The sequence below is a fragment of the Astyanax mexicanus genome, chromosome 15 (assembly GCF_023375975.1).
Source record: "Astyanax mexicanus isolate ESR-SI-001 chromosome 15, AstMex3_surface, whole genome shotgun sequence".
NCBI classification, from domain to species: domain Eukaryota; kingdom Metazoa; phylum Chordata; class Actinopteri; order Characiformes; family Acestrorhamphidae; genus Astyanax; species Astyanax mexicanus.
In genome coordinates, this window is record NC_064422.1 from 26756698 (window position 1) to 26773861 (window position 17164).

Here is a 17164-nt window from a genome sequence, read left to right on the forward strand (position 1 = left end):
AAAAAACAATATTGCTATAATGTCCATGGTAAATGCACATACATTTCTAAGCTGAATGTTCTCACAACTCACAGTGCAACAAAGTGAGGGAGCACAGGATATTTACCATTTGGATATGTTTACCATTTATAGACAGGTGGTGCACGGAAGATAACTGAAATGTATCATGAATGTACAGTGAGAAATGATGATACACTAAAGGTCTACATTAAATGTTTAACTAGAGATTATTTAAAAAGGCTATAAAAAGTGTTGTACCTTTTTCTTAACATTGTCTTCTGGCAGCTGTGTGGACAGTTCTGAAGACACACCTTTAGTGGTGGGTGGATCATGTGACTGATTTTCTCCTTCTTTCCCCTGATGGCTTGGTATTCCCTGGGATTTTCCATTTCCTGAGAAAACATTTCACCATTGTTTTATTGCCTGAGATAGTTGATTGTGTTTAGCTTTTACTCGCATCCAACTATGTTAGCATTTTCCAAAACAAAAAATCTGATTGATCTATTGTTCTTGTAGCAAAGCTGTAAGATACCTGTAAACACCATTAAATATAACAAGAGCCATTTTAAATTCTCTACAAGTGTACAATGACCTGTTATAGAAATAGAATACTATATGTTGTCTGCAATATTAACTCAAAATATAAAATACTATTGCTAACCACTGAAGACTGTTAAAAAAACACAAACCACCAGAAAGCACTAGAAGCCTCCAGCTTGGATAGTTAATTTGAAATTTAGGTTTCTTTTAGGCTAAGGAAAATGGTAATCTATTATAAATAAACATGACACAGACACAGGCAGATGTACACAAAGTATGCTGAACTAAAACACATTTAGGTCAAAGGAGAAATGCCATGACATTACTAAATCAGGCAGGATTTAAGTCTAGTCTTGGACTACACAGTATTTTAAATAGAGATTTCCCATTAAACAGAAAACAGTCTATGACTACCCTGCAAAAAAAATCCAGCTCAAAACCAGTTGGTCAACCAGGAAAAAAACATACGGGTAGCTTGTTAGCTAACTAGCTTTTAAAATGCATAGGCAGCAGGTTTTCTCTGCATGAGCTGCTAGGTTTGTAGCAGGGTAGGTTTACTTCGCTGTCTTGGAAACTGACCCTATGGAGTAAATTAATCACTTACCAGACTCGACAGTCAGTCTGAACCCACACTCAGGGCAGAATTTGAAAGACTCTTTTACTTCGGAACCACATTCTAAGCATTTCATCTCGAAAACACAGCAGTTCACTGATTTTAAACCTCTCGTACGAGTTTAATAGCAGGACATTTTCGTCCCAATGTTAAACGACTCTCTCTCTCTATCTGTCGTGTCTCGCTTCGCATCCCAGCAAAGCAAAGTCTTAAAAAAAACAAGTATCGCAGAGAAACCCGGTGAATCATCCGGAGTCCTTCAGAGAATGAACTGCTAGAATGAAGCGGTAGTTCCTCTTTTATAAGCAAGTCTTAACTTTCGTTTTCCTCTGATGTGATTGCTTTCGTTTCCTGGCTCTATCAGACTAGATAAACTCGATTCTAGTTTTGAGTCACTGAGTGAGAGAGGGTATTACAGACGTTTATTTAATGTTTCATGACTGGACTGCACTGTTATTTTAAGTACATTCGTTCGTTTACTTCGTGTATAAAGTATTCAGGTTAGTTTTAGGTTAGTTTCTATTTAGATGGGTGCCTTGAATATTTTTATGACAAAATACATACGATGTATTTTAGATTATTTCATTTGATAGTTTAATAGTTAAGCCTTAGAGAAAAAGGCTAAAAGCTGTTTTAAATTCAACCCTTTCCAGAGAGTATGCCTTTTACCTTCATATTTTATTCAATATTATGTATTAAGATTTTATTAGGCTTTTTATTTTTTCTTTCTGGCTGTTCTGTAAATTTTACATACAGTCCAATTTCTATATCATCAAAATATTTATAAATAAATTAAATATCAAATAAGAGTGTTAAACTAAAAAAACTTGGAAATAATAACAGGGTTAAAGGCCAAATTCAAATAAATTATGGATCAATTTATCTGTAAATTACATTGTACATATTTTATACGACATCATGCATTAACATAAATTATACACACAATAAAAAAAAACATTTACAAGGATATTAGACAGATATATATCTTTATTATATGTAAACACACCTTAGACCTCTGGGCATTTGCAGTGTCATTTTCTCAATGATGATGCCACAGAAACTAACCTATAAAATAAAATCATATATGTAATTAAACATGTGGTTACATTAGCAGCAAACATTTGCTATTAATTGCAATTTCTTTCCAATGAAAGTCTAATGATGGTCAGTGTGGACATGCAAATATGTTTGCTGTCTACTGCTAGAAAACACAAACCTAGAGCCGATAAATGAACCCACATACAAACTGGACCTAGATCACCTGAGTTATTATATCATCAGGGGCGTCCTGTCCCACACACAAGTATTTTTTTTACTTACGTCTTGTTATGTCTACTGTTCATCTTCAGCTCCAACAAAAACACTTTGCAATATTTCAACTGACTAGTAAGATTGCTGCTGAGGATCCATTCCACTCGTGAAGTCAGATTAAAAGACCAAATTCAGAGAAGGCTTTGTGCAGCGGTCAGACTATACAATCATCAATGCAAGATCTTGGTAAAAAAAAATAATGCAACACTGGATTTAAATAAATCTTGTGACAGAAGCTTATGGAAACAATGCCACAGTGGATATATTATATTAAAGTGTGTGCCCTTTTTTGGCTGACAAAAGAGAGCACTTAAAAATTATGAGTTTCTTTGATTTTACCAAATTAAAACCTATGGAGTATAATCAAGAGGAAGATGGATGATCACAAGCCATCAAACCAAACTGAACTGCTTGAATTTGTGCACCAGGAGTGGCATAAAGTTATAAAAAACAGCGTGTAAGGCTGGTTATTCCACCAAATATTGATTTCTGAACTCTTATAACTTTATGAATATGAACTTGTTTTCTTTGCATTATTTGAGGTTTGAAAGCTCTGCATCTTTTTTTTTCATATTTTCTGCAAATATTTTTATCTGGAATTTGGGAGAAATGCTGAATTTGAGTAAAATGTTCAGTTTACTCAAACATATAACTATAAATAGCAAAATCAGATAAACTGATTCAGAAACTGAAGTGACATAGTGTTTTAACAGTGCCTTAAACCAGACAATAAGATCAGAAATATTATTTTTCCAAACATACATATCACATTTTTTAAGTGCAATGAAACTTTTGTTTTATATATATATATAAAAAACTTTTGTTTCATTCTGGGGCAAAATAACAGTGTTGTAAATAGAGTTGTATTAATATAGACATTTCACACCATCTAGTAACATATTTTATCTTCATACATGAAGAAAACCTACAAATACAAAATAAATGCAGAAAGCAGAAGTGGGCTAATGTAAAAAAAACTCTGTGTAAACATCTTGCTACAGGCCTGTGAGCAGCCGCGAGCGTGCGCTCAGCATCACGGGTGATCAGTCGCGTCTGCGCGCTGCGTCTGCGGAGGCACAGGGGCTGCGTGTGACGCAACCAGGCGGCGACCAATCAGGTGGTCGATCCGCGCAGTAAAGTTGCGCAGTTACAGCGAGGGGAGCGCAGCCATGATTTTTACAGCCCTCAGTGTTATCAAACCGCGCTGGACAGAGCAGAAAACCATCCCATAATCCTCCTGAGCAGCGCAGGGTTCGCCCTCACTGCCGGGGGGTGAGCGTCACTCTTTAGGGGGAGTGTCGGGGAGTGAGAGGCCGCCTGCCGGAGCGCAGCTCTCACCCCGCGCTGAGCTGCCGCTGTGTGTTGATGATGATGATGGACGCCTCGCCGAAAGTCGAGCCGTCTGGAGGTGCTGTGCTGTCCTGCGATGCCCCTCCAGCTGCAAGCACGTCTTCAGTCCTCACAGCAGCTCATCAGGTCGAGCAAGCAAAGGAGCCCACTCCTGTCTTACTCTGTGAGTGTCTTACTCCCTGGTGTCACTTCAGGACGTGCTCTCCTGATATAACTCCATCAGTCATCACAACAGACCCGCTGCTGTTCAGCTTTTGTGAACATCATACTGATGTATTTTTTATTATCATTGTAAAAATGCTACTAATATAGTCTCTGCTGCAAAAGAAATGCCCAGAAGTTGCAGTTTAAAGTGGATTTTCACTCATTTTCAAAAACCTTTTTATGATGATTCTGTCTTTAAAACATTCATTAAGAGTGTCATTCATACTGATTTGATGTGAAATACCACAATGTAGAGAAACGGACTGACTTACTGAGATTTTTATACAATGGTCCCATTACTTTTGCCATGTCTCATAAAAGCTAAAGAAAGTTGCACTAACCTGTTGGATATGCATGTGGAGCTTCCCTACAATTCTAGATACTATTATCATAGAAGGACTATCCTCTATGTCTGGGTAATGCCTTCTGACATATACCCTGTACATGACAATGATTAAATTCCCACAGAATTGACTTTCCCATTCATGTGGCGTCCACTACTAACAGGCTCTTCTCAAACTGATAATTCATGTCCATGAACAAGTGTTCAGTCCCACTCACAACTTAAAAAGGCATTTCCAAGCCACCACATGAAGAAAAACTTCACAGTCAACTTATACACTGCTAAAATCTGCCCCTGCATGCAAAATATTACTTTTAATTATATTATGTTATACTATATCAGTGTAAAGATATATATCTCTGCAAGAAGTACTCGACAACCAAAACACAACTGCCAAGCAATAAGTACATTTGTATATCATATTCTGCCATAACCTGCAATTAGATTGCAGTGTGTGTAGTTAAAATTTTATCAGGATACTTTCCAGATACTAGTGAAATAATATGGCCAGGAGTAAACTTGGTCTTAGAACAAATCAACACATTTAGATTTAACTTAGACTTAATTTTGATAGGTGCAATATAGCTGAGTGCAGGGGTAATTTGCATATTATGGGTTGTTATCACGTGGTATCACTGTGCTAAAGTTCTAAGAATGCTTGTTAACTCGGCACAATTACAAAAAAATCCTATTCAATATCTATTGGATAAAGAAAGTTCAGTAAAATAGATTTTGTTAAAGTTCTTAATGTGAAGATCAACAGTAAATCACTCTGAACAATTGACAAAAATGTTGAAAGCGTGCTGAAATTCCTAATTAAATGTCTGTGTATTGTTATGCATTACAGACCCCATCAGCATAAACAGTGCTGTGTCTCTTTCACCTGTATTTAGAGACAAGGGCTCCCATGGTAAGTGTAATCATCATCCATCCACAGATATCATTGATATTGTTCAGATCTCTGTTGCATTGCAATGAGTGCATGAATGATTGAGTTATTAATGTTATTGTTAATAATTTGGCCCATGTTGTGTAGCTGTACAATCCATAATAGCGCATTCTATAATGTATATTTCTCACAGTTGGTGGGAGAGAAGAAGTGAGGAAGGCCGGTGGGGCTCGAGGCTACACTGAGGCTGTCTCCACCTCGTCTGAATTTACCCATCATGCTATTGTGCACCTCATTGAAGCTATGCATCGCTGCTGGGATGTGTACGGCTCTCGAGAGCGCTCCCGACTCTTCCAGAGTGTCCAGAGTGAGCTGGAGACGCTTGGTCACTCGCTGCCTGTGGAGAAAATCAGGCGAAAATGGAACAACCTTATTGTCACATACAAGAGAGTAAAAGAGCGCAGCAGGCTGGGAGGAGGCCGAGCCAAGACGTCATGGGAGTACTTTGAGGTACAGTATGATGTAGTTTATTGCTGAGTTGAGATTCTATAGTTGCTTATTGTACATTGATCAAGATCACAGAATGACAATTTCATTAATCAAGTAATGTTCATGGATGTGGTAATTGTGGTAATTTCCACCTCTGCAGCGCCCTCTCAGGTTCAACTCTGCTATAGCCATGGATGATGTGTCTGTGTACTTTGGTACTTATCACAATATGCAGATCGGTCAATCCCCATGCTGACATCTAACCATTTGGGTCTCACAGCTATCAAAGGCACTCTGCTACTGCAGCTCAGCCCATCAGCTCTTCCTCCTTCCCTGGTTCTAAACCCATACATCCCTCAGTGTCCCTTTTTGTAGCCTTTTTAAATTTAAGCTAATGGTAGAGTCAGCAAAAATTATGGGGTTTAGTGCACCCTTAATGGAAAAGTAATTGAAATAAGTTTTAGCAAAATCTACTTGTAATAGCTTCACTTTTACACAGTAGACTAAAACTGTAAAGTACACCAATACATTTTAATTATCCTGGATGTTTTTTGTGATTATGGTGATTTATGAATGTGAAGAACATTTGAAGGTATAAGGAAATGTAAAGCTAAAGAAATAATCCAGCATCACTACCACAACATTAGCATGCCTGTCTAACGTTGCTGCTGTGGTGCTCCTCGATGCTATTTAATTGCAGTCAGTGGCAGTTCAGCAAAAACATACTTCCCTGTTTTCTAGTAAAACGTGTATACACAGATAAGATTAGTGAGAGTCTAAGCCCACTGTTTGTTAGCAATTTTAGCCTATGATTTTCTATTCTAAATGAAAGTAGAACATTTCATATACTAAACATTTATTGAATAATCACCATAGTGGGTAAGTGTTAAATCAGGAAAATTTACTTTTTATTGATCTGTCTTCAGAACAGATATTGCCATGTGGGGATTTCACAAGATGTTGGGAGTCACTGTGCGCTGTGCACATGTTCTATCATGTGAAAATTATGCATTGGTGCAGTTGCTTGAGTGGATGAATGATTTTACAGCTTGCTATGCAATTAACCATCTCATAGATGGTTGACAGAGATGCTACCTGATGACTGTCCTGTTTACTGGAGAAGTCAAAGCTTGAATTTAGTCCTATTGTGTCTTAGGGTATGGCCATTATATTACACACACTTACTCCTAATGTGGATAAACATGGTCACCAATTACATTCTTCAGTATGTGTCAGGAGAACCTTCTAAACACACCACCTGCCACTACCAGCATGCACTGTTTGCACCAAACAAGACGGCTCCAAGCTCATCAGCGTAATGTAAGACACTGTGGATTTGTTTGACCAGGTGACAATGTTCACTCATCCATTTCTCCCACAGAAAGAAACAAACTGTCACCACCAGCAATTCTCTAAACAGTTGGAGGAAGATTCCCAGACAGGGATTAAGCCTAGATATAGACTATATTTTCCTGTCAATTAAAACTCTTTTTTAAATGCAGTGTAATGCAAGACTATGCTTACGGTAATCCCTGTCTGGGAAACTGACCCTTGGTGTTCCAGTCACAATTCTATTGTGACAGTCACAACCTGTAAAGACATCACAGACAGGACTTTACTATACACAGTTAGTTGTTAATGTGATGCAGATTAACAAATTGTAAATCTAAATAATATATTAAACTTTCCCTTCTTCTCCTTTTTCTCTCTTCTTGTATACTTAATAGATGATGGACAAAGTCCTAGGAAAAACAAAGATTGACCAGAGAGGTCCTGCTTCAGCTACTCTAGTCGGCTTCGCCACCACAGCCAAAGCAGCCGTAAGGTCAGAGGAGCGCCAGTCCCATTCTAGTGTGTCAGTAGCGGCTGTGGCCACCCCATGTCTGCTCCCCAATGGCCTTTTCACCTCACCACCCCAGATTCCCACACTGGTGACCTCCCCGCTACTGTGTAATGTTCCTCCTCCAAAAACAAACCCAGTCCTACCCCTAAACCCAAAGCCAAGCCCCAGTCCCACTCGCAGCTCTGACAGCTCCATGCCCTCCATTTCCCCCAAGCCTACCTCCAGGGTTGTGCGGCAGCCTCTTAAGCGGAGATTACGACATCTTCAGCTCAGCTCAGTAGCCTCTCGTCTTGCCCAGCAGCAGCAGGGCCAAGCTGGGGAGCGCACCGCTCTTCTCCGCAGCTTCTTGACCAGTCAGGAGGAGAGGACTTTGTTGGAGGATCAGCGGCAGCGTAAGATAGATGCACGGGAGAAACGCCAGGAAAAAACAATAAACAACATGGCTGAAGCACTGGGAAGAATGGCAACAGCCCTGGAATTGATCTCCTCCAAACAAGACACTATCATTGCCCTGCTCCAGAGACTGGCTGATAAGCACTAGCTAACTAACGTGACAAAATTATCATATAAATAACTTTTAAAAAAATCTATTTACTGATTAATTTAGTTTGAGTCAGTGCAGATTGCTTCTGTATTATTAATTTCAACATTTAATGGTTTGTAAGGCTACGTTCACAATTACTATGCTAAAGCAACTCAAATCCTTAATGCTCAATGTGGCTCAGATTAGATTTTTTCATGGTTGTGTAAACATGCCAAATCTGATTTTTTAAATTTTAAATTTAAATCACTTTCATATGTAGTCCTAAATTTCATACATATTCGATCCATGGACGTGCGACGTGAATGTGAATGGTCAAATCAAAATTCATGCGTCTTTTAGCTTTTATGCATGCGCTACGTGTTTCTCTCTCTTACCCACACATCTCTTGGTGCAGTTAAAGCTGCAAAAACAGCAAAAGCAAACTGCCTGGCCTTTTTTCACCTCCTCGACCCGAGCATGTACTTTTCTATAATGAACCACGCCTATGCGATGCAGGGGAGGGTGCACCTGTCATTATGTTGCTTGGGGTACAGTTCAGAACAGCTCGAGAAGGTTCTCAAGCCAAGTCCCCACCGCAGCTAGTTGAGTGATGAAGATCAGGGTAGTGATGGGGTGGAGGCGGGTGCGAGGTCGAAAGTCACGAAGGTGAGGAGCACCTGGGAGGTATATATAGGACTAGGAAATGGGGCTTGGAAAATTGAGGCGTAGTCCATATCCCAAAATTGTATTAATTCTTAACAACACTTCAGACGAGCTGTTTGCTCTCCACTCGAGCAAAAATGCGCCACATATTAGCTGCTAACGCATGCATTTCACTTTATAAAGCTATGAGTCGTCTCTCAAATATGATGTTTTTTTGTTGCTGTTAAAGAAGGTGACATTTTTACACGTATCAATGTACACGTGAGGCGTTTCAGGGACAGACTCGTTCACATTACACACAGATACAGGTCACTTACATTTATGAATGTGAACCGTCAAGATCGGATTTGAGCAATGTTGTGTTAAAAATAACTCTAAAATCTATATATAGTAGAGTTAACTGCTCAGATTTCTGATTGTTTTTAAATAATATATACATTACTTTTCTAAAAAGTTACATGGACTAGAGAAAATGAAAAAGGTCATTTTATAATATTGAAGTAAAAGTGTTAGTAAAGTAAAGTTAACACTATTGCTAACTTCTGGACATGTGAGTATTGTTTAGTAACAGGAATATGACAAAATGCTGCAACAGCTACACAAAGGCCCAGCCCATTTCTTCCCCTATATTCCCCCACTCACACTTCAAGTTAACTACATGGAAAGATCCTACATCTGTTAGGTTGTTGTGGCTGTTTATAATTCAGTCAGCAAAAATTAACAGTAAGTTTAGTTATATTGGCCAGCGAATTGGTTATATTTAAACCAATATACTTATATTCTGCTAACGAATTTGGTAATTAACCTAGCTAGTTTATTTAAGCAACCAAAAATCTGACAAGCCACTTGGAAACTGAAAGTGTCGGTGTTCGGTCAAATTATGCTGCTCATCATCGATATGTTCTTATTTATGGCACTGCGCCGATTAAAAATAATTTATTTTATAATTCATTTTATTGGAAGCATTAAACAACCTGGTTGAATGTAAAAAAACTGTAATTGGCAGTTACAAATAGCAATGGAAAGTTTAAAAAATATATATATGTAAGTTATATATATATTTCTTTTTTGCATTTTACCTTTTTAAAACTTAAATACTACTAGGGTAGCACTGTTTGACAAGGTAGCACAACTCGACAGAACACGAGCCCCCTTTAGTGAGCCAAAAGATGCGGCTGGAAATCCCATCACTACTGTGAGCAAAATAGCTGACGCTAATATAGCTTAGTTTATAGTAAATGGCTGACCCTGTTAAAGCGATGTGCACATTTGAATAGTTCGACTCTTCACTGTTAAAGCATGTTGACCGCGTGGCCTAATGGATAAGGCGTCTGACTTCGGATCAGAAGATTGAGGGTTCGAGTCCCTTCGTGGTCGATCTTTTCTTACACTCATATGAACGTGTGTTCAGTTCGCTGTGACCTTACGTTTTTATCGCAAAGAAGCGCAAATAAATGATTCTACGCATTTAATCAGTTAAAACGGCCATTAAAAATAACTAATCACGTGCTCTTGCTACGTTGGGCTGATAACACGAAGCCAACCGGTCTGTTGCAAGTAACTGTTATTAGAAAACAGAACAGATCTAAAATATATTTGGTCACGAATTGGCTTAGTTAGCCGACAATATAAATAATATACATCACGGCCGATATAGATGTGGCGAATGGCATTAAAAAAAAACGTTCTTATAATGTGTGAAAGTCGCCCTTACCCGCACAGCAGAGTGGCGCAGCGGAAGCGTGCTGGGCCCATAACCCAGAGGTCGATGGATCGAAACCATCCTCTGCTAACTTCTTGTTTCTACTTCGTCGTATTGATATTTTTTTCTGTGCACATACACGCAAAACATAAAGGAAGAATTGTATTGTCATTAAACCTTTCTGAGCTGCTCCCAAAGAGCGGTGAATATTCCTGTATTCTCATAAACCCAATACAGCGAGAAGGGTAATGCTGCAGACCGGAGCCCCAGTGGGCTTGGCTAAAGGGTGGAGCATGTGTCAATCATTTTCGATTTCAGCCAATCAGATACTACACTTTCGTTGTCAATCGCTTTTTATTAAGCCAATCCTCAGACAGACCAAGCTGTCCATCATTTTTTACTGCAGCCAATCACTTTAACAGATCTGTGAAAAGAAGGCGGAAACTGCGGTGCTACTGGTTAAACGTAGCGCGATTTAAACTTCTGAACAGCGGTGAAGCTGAATGTGTATAAGTATTTCACAAAATACTATATTAACAGTTTAAACACGTTTATGTGCTATTGAAGATAGTCCTGCCTATATGCTGCTCTAAAACAGAAGTAACTGAATGAAAACGTAAGAAAAGCCCTGACTTTAGATATTTTTAAATCAAAGATTAAAATACTCGTTTTTCTGGAATGGCACTTTCGTGTTTTTTTCCCTTTATTGCAGTAATTGCATTAAATCGTGTATATGTATGTGTATTTACTTATACATATACACGATATATATACGTTAAATCGTGTATATATGTATGTGTATATCCGGTCTGCAGGATTACATAGATGAACACAGCCGGTTATTCAGTGTTTATTCTCATTGTCATTGTAATGTCTGACAGTTTCAGATACATTTTAATATTTATGCAATATTTTATTAGTCAAATGTTATATTAATGAAATGATACTTCTCATAGTCCTGACTTTACATATGTTGATAAAATTAAAAAAAGTAATGTATACCTGCATATACCAATAGCCGTGCATGGCAGTGAGGCCAACAAATAGCAAAAACTTTAATGTTGCTACAAGCAAGCTAGCAACAATGCCAAACCAACATCACAAACCTCACTAGACAAGGCTTGTTAGATCGTCAGAGAAAATTTGGTAAGATGAGTTCAATGTGTAATATGTTAGCTGTCAAGTAACAATATTCATAATAGATTACAAATCCAGATTAGATCTAGAGTTACCAATATGAGCATGACAACAACTCTGCAAGAAAAACATAACTCCAGTGGCCAGTAAGTATTGTAGTGTTGAGCTGTCCAGTGATGCATATTCAGCATTAGGCCTTTCCCACTCCAAGCTTGGTAGCATGAAATATACAGTTTATATACAAGAAATAAAATTATAGAATTAATGAAAATTGAATTCAAACACTAGACAAGGCATGTTTTTAAAACTTTTATTTAGTCAAAATCCACTTTCCGTCCTCGCTTGGTTGCAGATTGCATTTTCTTCTCTTTTAACCTTGCTAAATTTCTTTTCTCCAGTCTACAAATGAAACAAAAACACACTTGTTACCATTTTATCATAGAAACCAGTAATTGTTATTATTATTGCTATTATATGTACCTTTTTGCCCAGAGGGCAATATCATCTTCTGATGGCTCTGGTGGTCGTTGACTGGCCTCTGTGATCATCTCAGTGATTTTTTGTAGACAGTCTTCCAGGTTCCTCTGCTGACTTCTGCTCATCTCTGACGTGACGATTAATTCCCCTGCTTTGTTTATCCGTGTTTTATTCTATAATTGCAAAGGTAGAATAAAAATGTGTATGAACAGGCATACATTATATAGTAAACAAATATGTAATGACAACAGGTGAACCCCTATTCTTCAGTTTTCTATACAGCACTATTGCAACCCAAAAAAATAATAATTTAATGCCTGAAGGGATTTATGCCTGGTAAAGTTATACAAGAAAAAAATTAAGTAGTTCTTAACAGAACATTTAGAAAAGGGCTCCAGTATTAAAATTCAAAACTTGTTTGTGCGTAGAGTGTGCTGACTTCTGCATGTGCTGCAAATTAACATATGTCGTAAAAAATGGCAACATCTGCAGTTCTCCCAAAAACCCTGCAATGGTATCACATCAACAGAAAAACATTTATTTGGATTTACTTAGAAATCTAAATTAACTTACTGACTAATTTACAAAAAATAATGTACACGTATTATAATATATTCTGTTTCAAAGCCCCATAAAGGCACATGTCCAGTTGGCCTGCTAGGTAATTTGCCCCTGCTAGGCTGAAGAACATGAAAACAAAAAAACAACAAAGTAAAAGTGTGGATTAGACAGAATAACCTTTTTCTTAATTTCTCTCCTTACCTTTAGAATAATCTCATTTCGGACTTCTTCAGGAATCCATGATGCTGTCTGTACATGAAACCGGACCTCTGCCTTTGTACTGGCTACAGAATACAGAATATCAACACATTCAACATAAATTCAACATAAAGTTAAGGACTTAAATTAGTTACATTACAAGACAGTTAACAATTCATAGCAATTATTTCTCTATGCTCTAAAAATGCTCCCCTTAATCCTACCTATCCTCCATTACCTTTTTAATCCTACCTTTATTTACATGTTGACCGCCTGGTCCACTGCTCCGGCTGTAGCTTATTTTTAGTTGGTCTGTAAAAAGACAGAGAAATTAAAACTAGATAAAAGTGTCACTGAACAGCTGTCATATGTCTAAATGTAATGTCACATACCAACTGGAATGACAAAAGGTTGGTCACCCTGTTAAATTGAATAGAATAAAAGTCAGGTATCCAAAACGTTTTTATTTAAACAAGATTGACAGACAATACTGCAAAAAAAACATGATCTAAACGTGTCTTTGATGGTCAGTGTCATTAATAAGTTGGTCAGCGAGACAAAAAACCTGCTTGACCAGCATATGACCAGCAAAACTCATGTTTAATTAGATGTCTATCATCCTTGGCCATGCTAGTCATGCTGGTGGACCACCTTGTTCATGCTGTTCATTGCAGGTTAACTAGCTTGGTCTTGCTGGTAAAGTTTGGTTATACTGGTAACTAGCTAACCTAGCCTGGGTACGTACATCATATACCATCTTAGACCAGGTAATACAGAAAACATAACCAAACCAAATACAAAAAAACATATCATAATCAGCCGTAGCTTTTTTGTATATTTTTAATTATTCAGCTAACACTGACGTAAACATTGTTCAAACAACATGTAATACACTAAAGATATGACCTACCGGAATGTCGGAGTGCTTTGTCGTGTGATGTTGACTGGTGTTTAGACAGCGTAATAACCCGTCGTGGTTTAATCTGGTAAAAATATGTGCTAACAATTGGCTTTTGTATGGCATAAAGCCCAGAGAGCGGGACAAATGTAAACAACGGCATGCTGCTATGGAGGCCGCCATATTGAACTAAAGGGGCAGTAACTTCAGTGCGTGCGCGCGCGCGTGTGTGTTAACGCTGAACACGCCAGTCAAATATATATATATATATAGCGCATTTGGTTCATACAGACTACGGACAAAAACATTTTTGTATAAATAAATGTTCATCACTGTCCCAAAATATCTGTCTGTCCCTTGTCTAATAATAGGGGCTAGTGTGAATTTGCTGTAGAGCAGCAATAATAAGCAGGTTCCACCGAGATTTGAACTCGGATCGCTGGATTCAGAGTCCAGAGTGCTAACCATTACACCATGGAACCTCATGGTGAAACCATTTGTTATGTCGGTATAAATTCTATAATATTTTTTAACGCGTATCATCATTCATAGTCAATTTTATTTAATGTAAAAACAGTCAAATGTTTATTCCAAAAACTATTGACGATTCCCATTTAATGAACGGAGAAAACACAACATAAGGAGTCTTAACGCGAGGTGCTGGGCGACCTCAACCCCCAGAAAAGCATGGCTACTGGGTTAACGTTAACTACTTTAGCTATCGGTAGCTAGGTTAGCCAAATAGCTTGTGTTACTGGATTAAGAGAATACACATCTTTTAATACAAATTTCCTAAACTGATGATTTAATGGTGAGGATGAATGTAAAAAACTGCTATCTGCAGTAATTGTGTTCAACACATCATCCCAAAACCTATCACTTATCACTTACGTTATACACTAGTTCTCCTTATGAATAATGTTTGTGCACCTTGTCGTCAGGTGTGTGAGAGGTGATCAGCAGTATCATTTAAAAACCTAGATAGCAAAGGAACATTGAAACAACGTTGATTTAACGTCCCTTTTCTATCTGGAAAGTGTGATCCCTGCAGACTAACGTTACCAATGATGTTTCACATTTTATTCTCAGTATTGCTATCAACACCATATGTTTTAATATGCTTTCAACTTTAACCAATAGGATTCACAACGGAAACCCATATATCTATTTATGTGACAACGTAGTGTGCTTTAAACGTGTTCAATATATGAATTGACAAATCCATCTGATTATATGTTTCTTTTTACATTTACCAATAAAAAAAAATACAAATGTTGATGTAAATTTTTTTGTGACCTCCTTCTTTGGTTAAAATAAATTGGCAGCACGAAAACGGTAACCACCCCAGATGGGACTCGAACCCACAATCCCTGGCTTAGGAGGCCAGTGCCTTATCCATTAGGCCACTGGGGCTGCGCGGCTTAAAGAGGTAATCGACATGCCTATGAAGATGCAACTACAGTTACTATATTATTATTCTGTCCGAAATAATTTAACAAATATATAGCCAAATATTTAAGAAACAATTACTATAAAAATAGATGTGACCCTGATCGTAACTAGCTAACAAACGATATCTTAACATTAATAGATTATTTTTGCCTCGTATCAGAGAACGTCATAATATCATAATGAGCACGCGGTCACAGAAACCAGAGACTGCTCGCACCGTGTTTTCCGCTGCATGTCGATGTGAAAGTAGGTCTAACTTGGTCTTGGTCGCGTTTATGTTTTAAAATAACTATTTGAATTAACATGCAAATATAAAATAATCTTTAATAGGGGTGTTAAAGAACATCAACAGTATTTATATATATTTGTTTACATGTAAAGATTGGTGGTAGTATATGTATATAGTATATGTAGTATCTAGCTAAACTCAACCCTCTAGACAGCAGTGTTGTAGACTGTTAAATCCCACTGTTCTGATTGGCCAGAGTATTTTCTCAGATTTAATAAATGTGTGATTTGTATGGAGTCCCTAAGGTAACATCATGTTAAAAAAACTAAGGGTGGCCACGACTCATTAAGGCGTGGGAATGAGATCCTAATGCGTGGCCATGACTTACTAAGGTGTGACATCGAGATAATTAAGTCCTAGCCAGAGAAAAATAAAGCTTGCTTTTCTTTAAATTAATGCCCATGAAGAAGACTGAATTATATCCAATCCAATATAATCTTTTGCAAGACAATGGAAAATGAATTGGTTTCTTTTATATTTAATCTAGGAATGAATTATGGTGATATTTTGGAGTCTCTTGCAGTGAGACATGGCATAATTTATGTAAAAGACACTTCATTTGCACACTAGCTCAGAAGCAGACAGTATGCAAACCCGTTTACCTTCCTCAGGCAGTAATATTGTGCACAACCCCTGAGAGAAGCTTGCTTTGTTAGCTATGAAACAAAAGGACCTTGTGGCCACGTCTTAATGGCGACAATTTAATTAACTCATTCCCACGGCTTAAAAAGTCTGGGTCACGCCTCATTACCACGCCTTAATTATCTCGTTCCCAGTTCACAGTAGCTTCAGTTCACTGCCCGATAACGCTGTCCTTTATCAGAGAAGGATGAATTTGTGTAGTTGAAATTTTACAACACAAACTGTGACCTACATTATTGCTAATAAAATGTGAAACGTATTTGTATAGTGTCACAATGCAGCTTTACAGAAAAGTGATCACAGGAGAGAGAGTCAGGCAAAACATTGAACATACAATACAAAACCCCCAGCGAGCAAGGAAGCAAGGAAAAACTCCCTTAGAGCTGGAGGAGAAAGAAACCTTGGGAGGACCAAGGCTCATATATAAGGTGGGGCCATCCTCCACTGGTCAAACAGCTTTAATTGAATGTTAAAAAGTCATTATACATCCACATAGGTCTAATATATTCAGGTGTATAGCCACATCAGCAATGTAAGCAGTTCATTTGGTTAACAATTTTAACCAAACCGTTTTTCATTGGACAGCAACAATATGCCCCAACACGTCAGATATGTGATGTGTTCATAAAGTTGCTAAAGCCCTATCCAAACGGGTCTCGTTTCTCAGGGCGATGTCTATGAAAAATATTTCACACTTCTACTTAGTGATATAACTCTTGCATCCGGACTGCAATTGCAAAACCAGTAGGACCAATGAGTTTTTTGGCTTTCTCGATCACATGACATCATGTTCAGTAGCTCCTCCATTTACACTCGCTGTAGTTTTTTCGTGAAGCTGATGAAGATGGAGGTGGATATGCACCTGGTCACCTGGATCACTGACTACCTTACTGGGAGACCACAACATGTTAGAATCAGGGACTGCTTGTCTGATATAGTGATCAGCAGCACAGGAGCACCACAGGGGGACTGTTCTCTCTTCAGTCCTGTTCCCCCTTTACACATCAGACTTCAAATACCACTTGGAGTCATGCCACATG

General features: G+C 38.0%; 3 protein-coding genes and 3 non-coding genes across 7 annotated transcripts in view; 2 read left to right on the forward strand and 4 right to left on the reverse strand.

The window, feature by feature from the left end:
• The window catches only part of LOC103032113 (E3 ubiquitin-protein ligase rnf213-alpha), a 41432-nt gene extending 39997 nt beyond the window's left edge, over nt 1-1435 (reverse strand). Inside the window, exons 1-2 of the mRNA XM_049465060.1 lie at nt 1145-1435; nt 259-392 (exon numbers count right to left, since the gene is read on the reverse strand). Of these exons, the coding sequence (XP_049321017.1) occupies nt 259-392; nt 1145-1229 (219 nt within the window). The 5' untranslated portion in view covers nt 1230-1435. The remainder of the gene's footprint in view (nt 1-258; nt 393-1144) is intronic.
• Nucleotides 1436-3597: 2162 nt separating this feature from the next.
• On the forward strand, nt 3598-9307 carry si:ch1073-357b18.4 (myb/SANT-like DNA-binding domain-containing protein). Its single transcript, XM_007257192.4, has 4 exons — nt 3598-3977; nt 5209-5271; nt 5444-5760; nt 7467-9307. Exons 1-4 carry the CDS (start codon nt 3830-3832, stop codon nt 8121-8123), a joined length of 1185 nt encoding a protein of 394 aa, XP_007257254.3. The 5' UTR covers nt 3598-3829; the 3' UTR covers nt 8124-9307.
• Nucleotides 9308-10072: 765 nt separating this feature from the next.
• On the forward strand, nt 10073-10145 carry trnar-ucg (transfer RNA arginine (anticodon UCG)). Its single transcript has one exon. It is a non-coding gene; the product is annotated as a tRNA-Arg (tRNA).
• A 1758-nt stretch (nt 10146-11903) lies between these two features.
• On the reverse strand, nt 11904-13944 carry mrpl58 (mitochondrial ribosomal protein L58). Of its 2 annotated transcripts, XM_007257193.4 has the most exons (6): nt 13754-13944; nt 13236-13263; nt 13096-13155; nt 12847-12929; nt 12088-12257; nt 11904-12006 (listed from the first exon to the last, which is right to left on the reverse strand). In XM_007257193.4, the coding sequence occupies exons 1-6, from the start codon at nt 13922-13924 to the stop codon at nt 11922-11924; spliced, it is 597 nt and encodes a 198-aa protein (XP_007257255.1). In that variant the 5' UTR covers nt 13925-13944; the 3' UTR covers nt 11904-11921. The 2 variants fall into 2 exon arrangements, with proteins under 2 accessions (XP_007257255.1, XP_015463326.1); XM_015607840.3 differs by lacking the exon at nt 13236-13263.
• A 207-nt stretch (nt 13945-14151) lies between these two features.
• trnaq-cug (transfer RNA glutamine (anticodon CUG)) lies at nt 14152-14223 on the reverse strand. The gene has a single exon. It is a non-coding gene; the product is annotated as a tRNA-Gln (tRNA).
• An 858-nt stretch (nt 14224-15081) lies between these two features.
• On the reverse strand, nt 15082-15154 carry trnar-ccu (transfer RNA arginine (anticodon CCU)). Its single transcript has one exon. It is a non-coding gene; the product is annotated as a tRNA-Arg (tRNA).
• Nucleotides 15155-17164: the final 2010 nt, after the last annotated feature.

Excerpts from the sequence above, each read along its gene's own strand:
- mrpl58 (XM_007257193.4), bottom strand. The coding sequence starts at position 13,924 with ATGGCGGCCTCCATAGCAGCATGCCGTTGTTTACATTTGTCCCGCTCT. Across the intron at positions 13,156-13,235 it reads ACCTTTTGTCATTCCAGTTG|ACCAACTAAAAATAAGCTAC; the intron begins GTATGTGACATT and ends GTCTTTTTACAG. Across the intron at positions 12,258-12,846 it reads GAAATGAGATTATTCTAAAG|AATAAAACACGGATAAACAA; the intron begins GTAAGGAGAGAA and ends TTGCAATTATAG.
- si:ch1073-357b18.4 (XM_007257192.4), top strand. The coding sequence starts at position 3,830 with ATGATGATGATGGACGCCTCGCCGAAAGTCGAGCCGTCTGGAGGTGCT. Across the intron at positions 5,272-5,443 it reads TAGAGACAAGGGCTCCCATG|TTGGTGGGAGAGAAGAAGTG; the intron begins GTAAGTGTAATC and ends TATTTCTCACAG. Across the intron at positions 5,761-7,466 it reads CGTCATGGGAGTACTTTGAG|ATGATGGACAAAGTCCTAGG; the intron begins GTACAGTATGAT and ends TATACTTAATAG.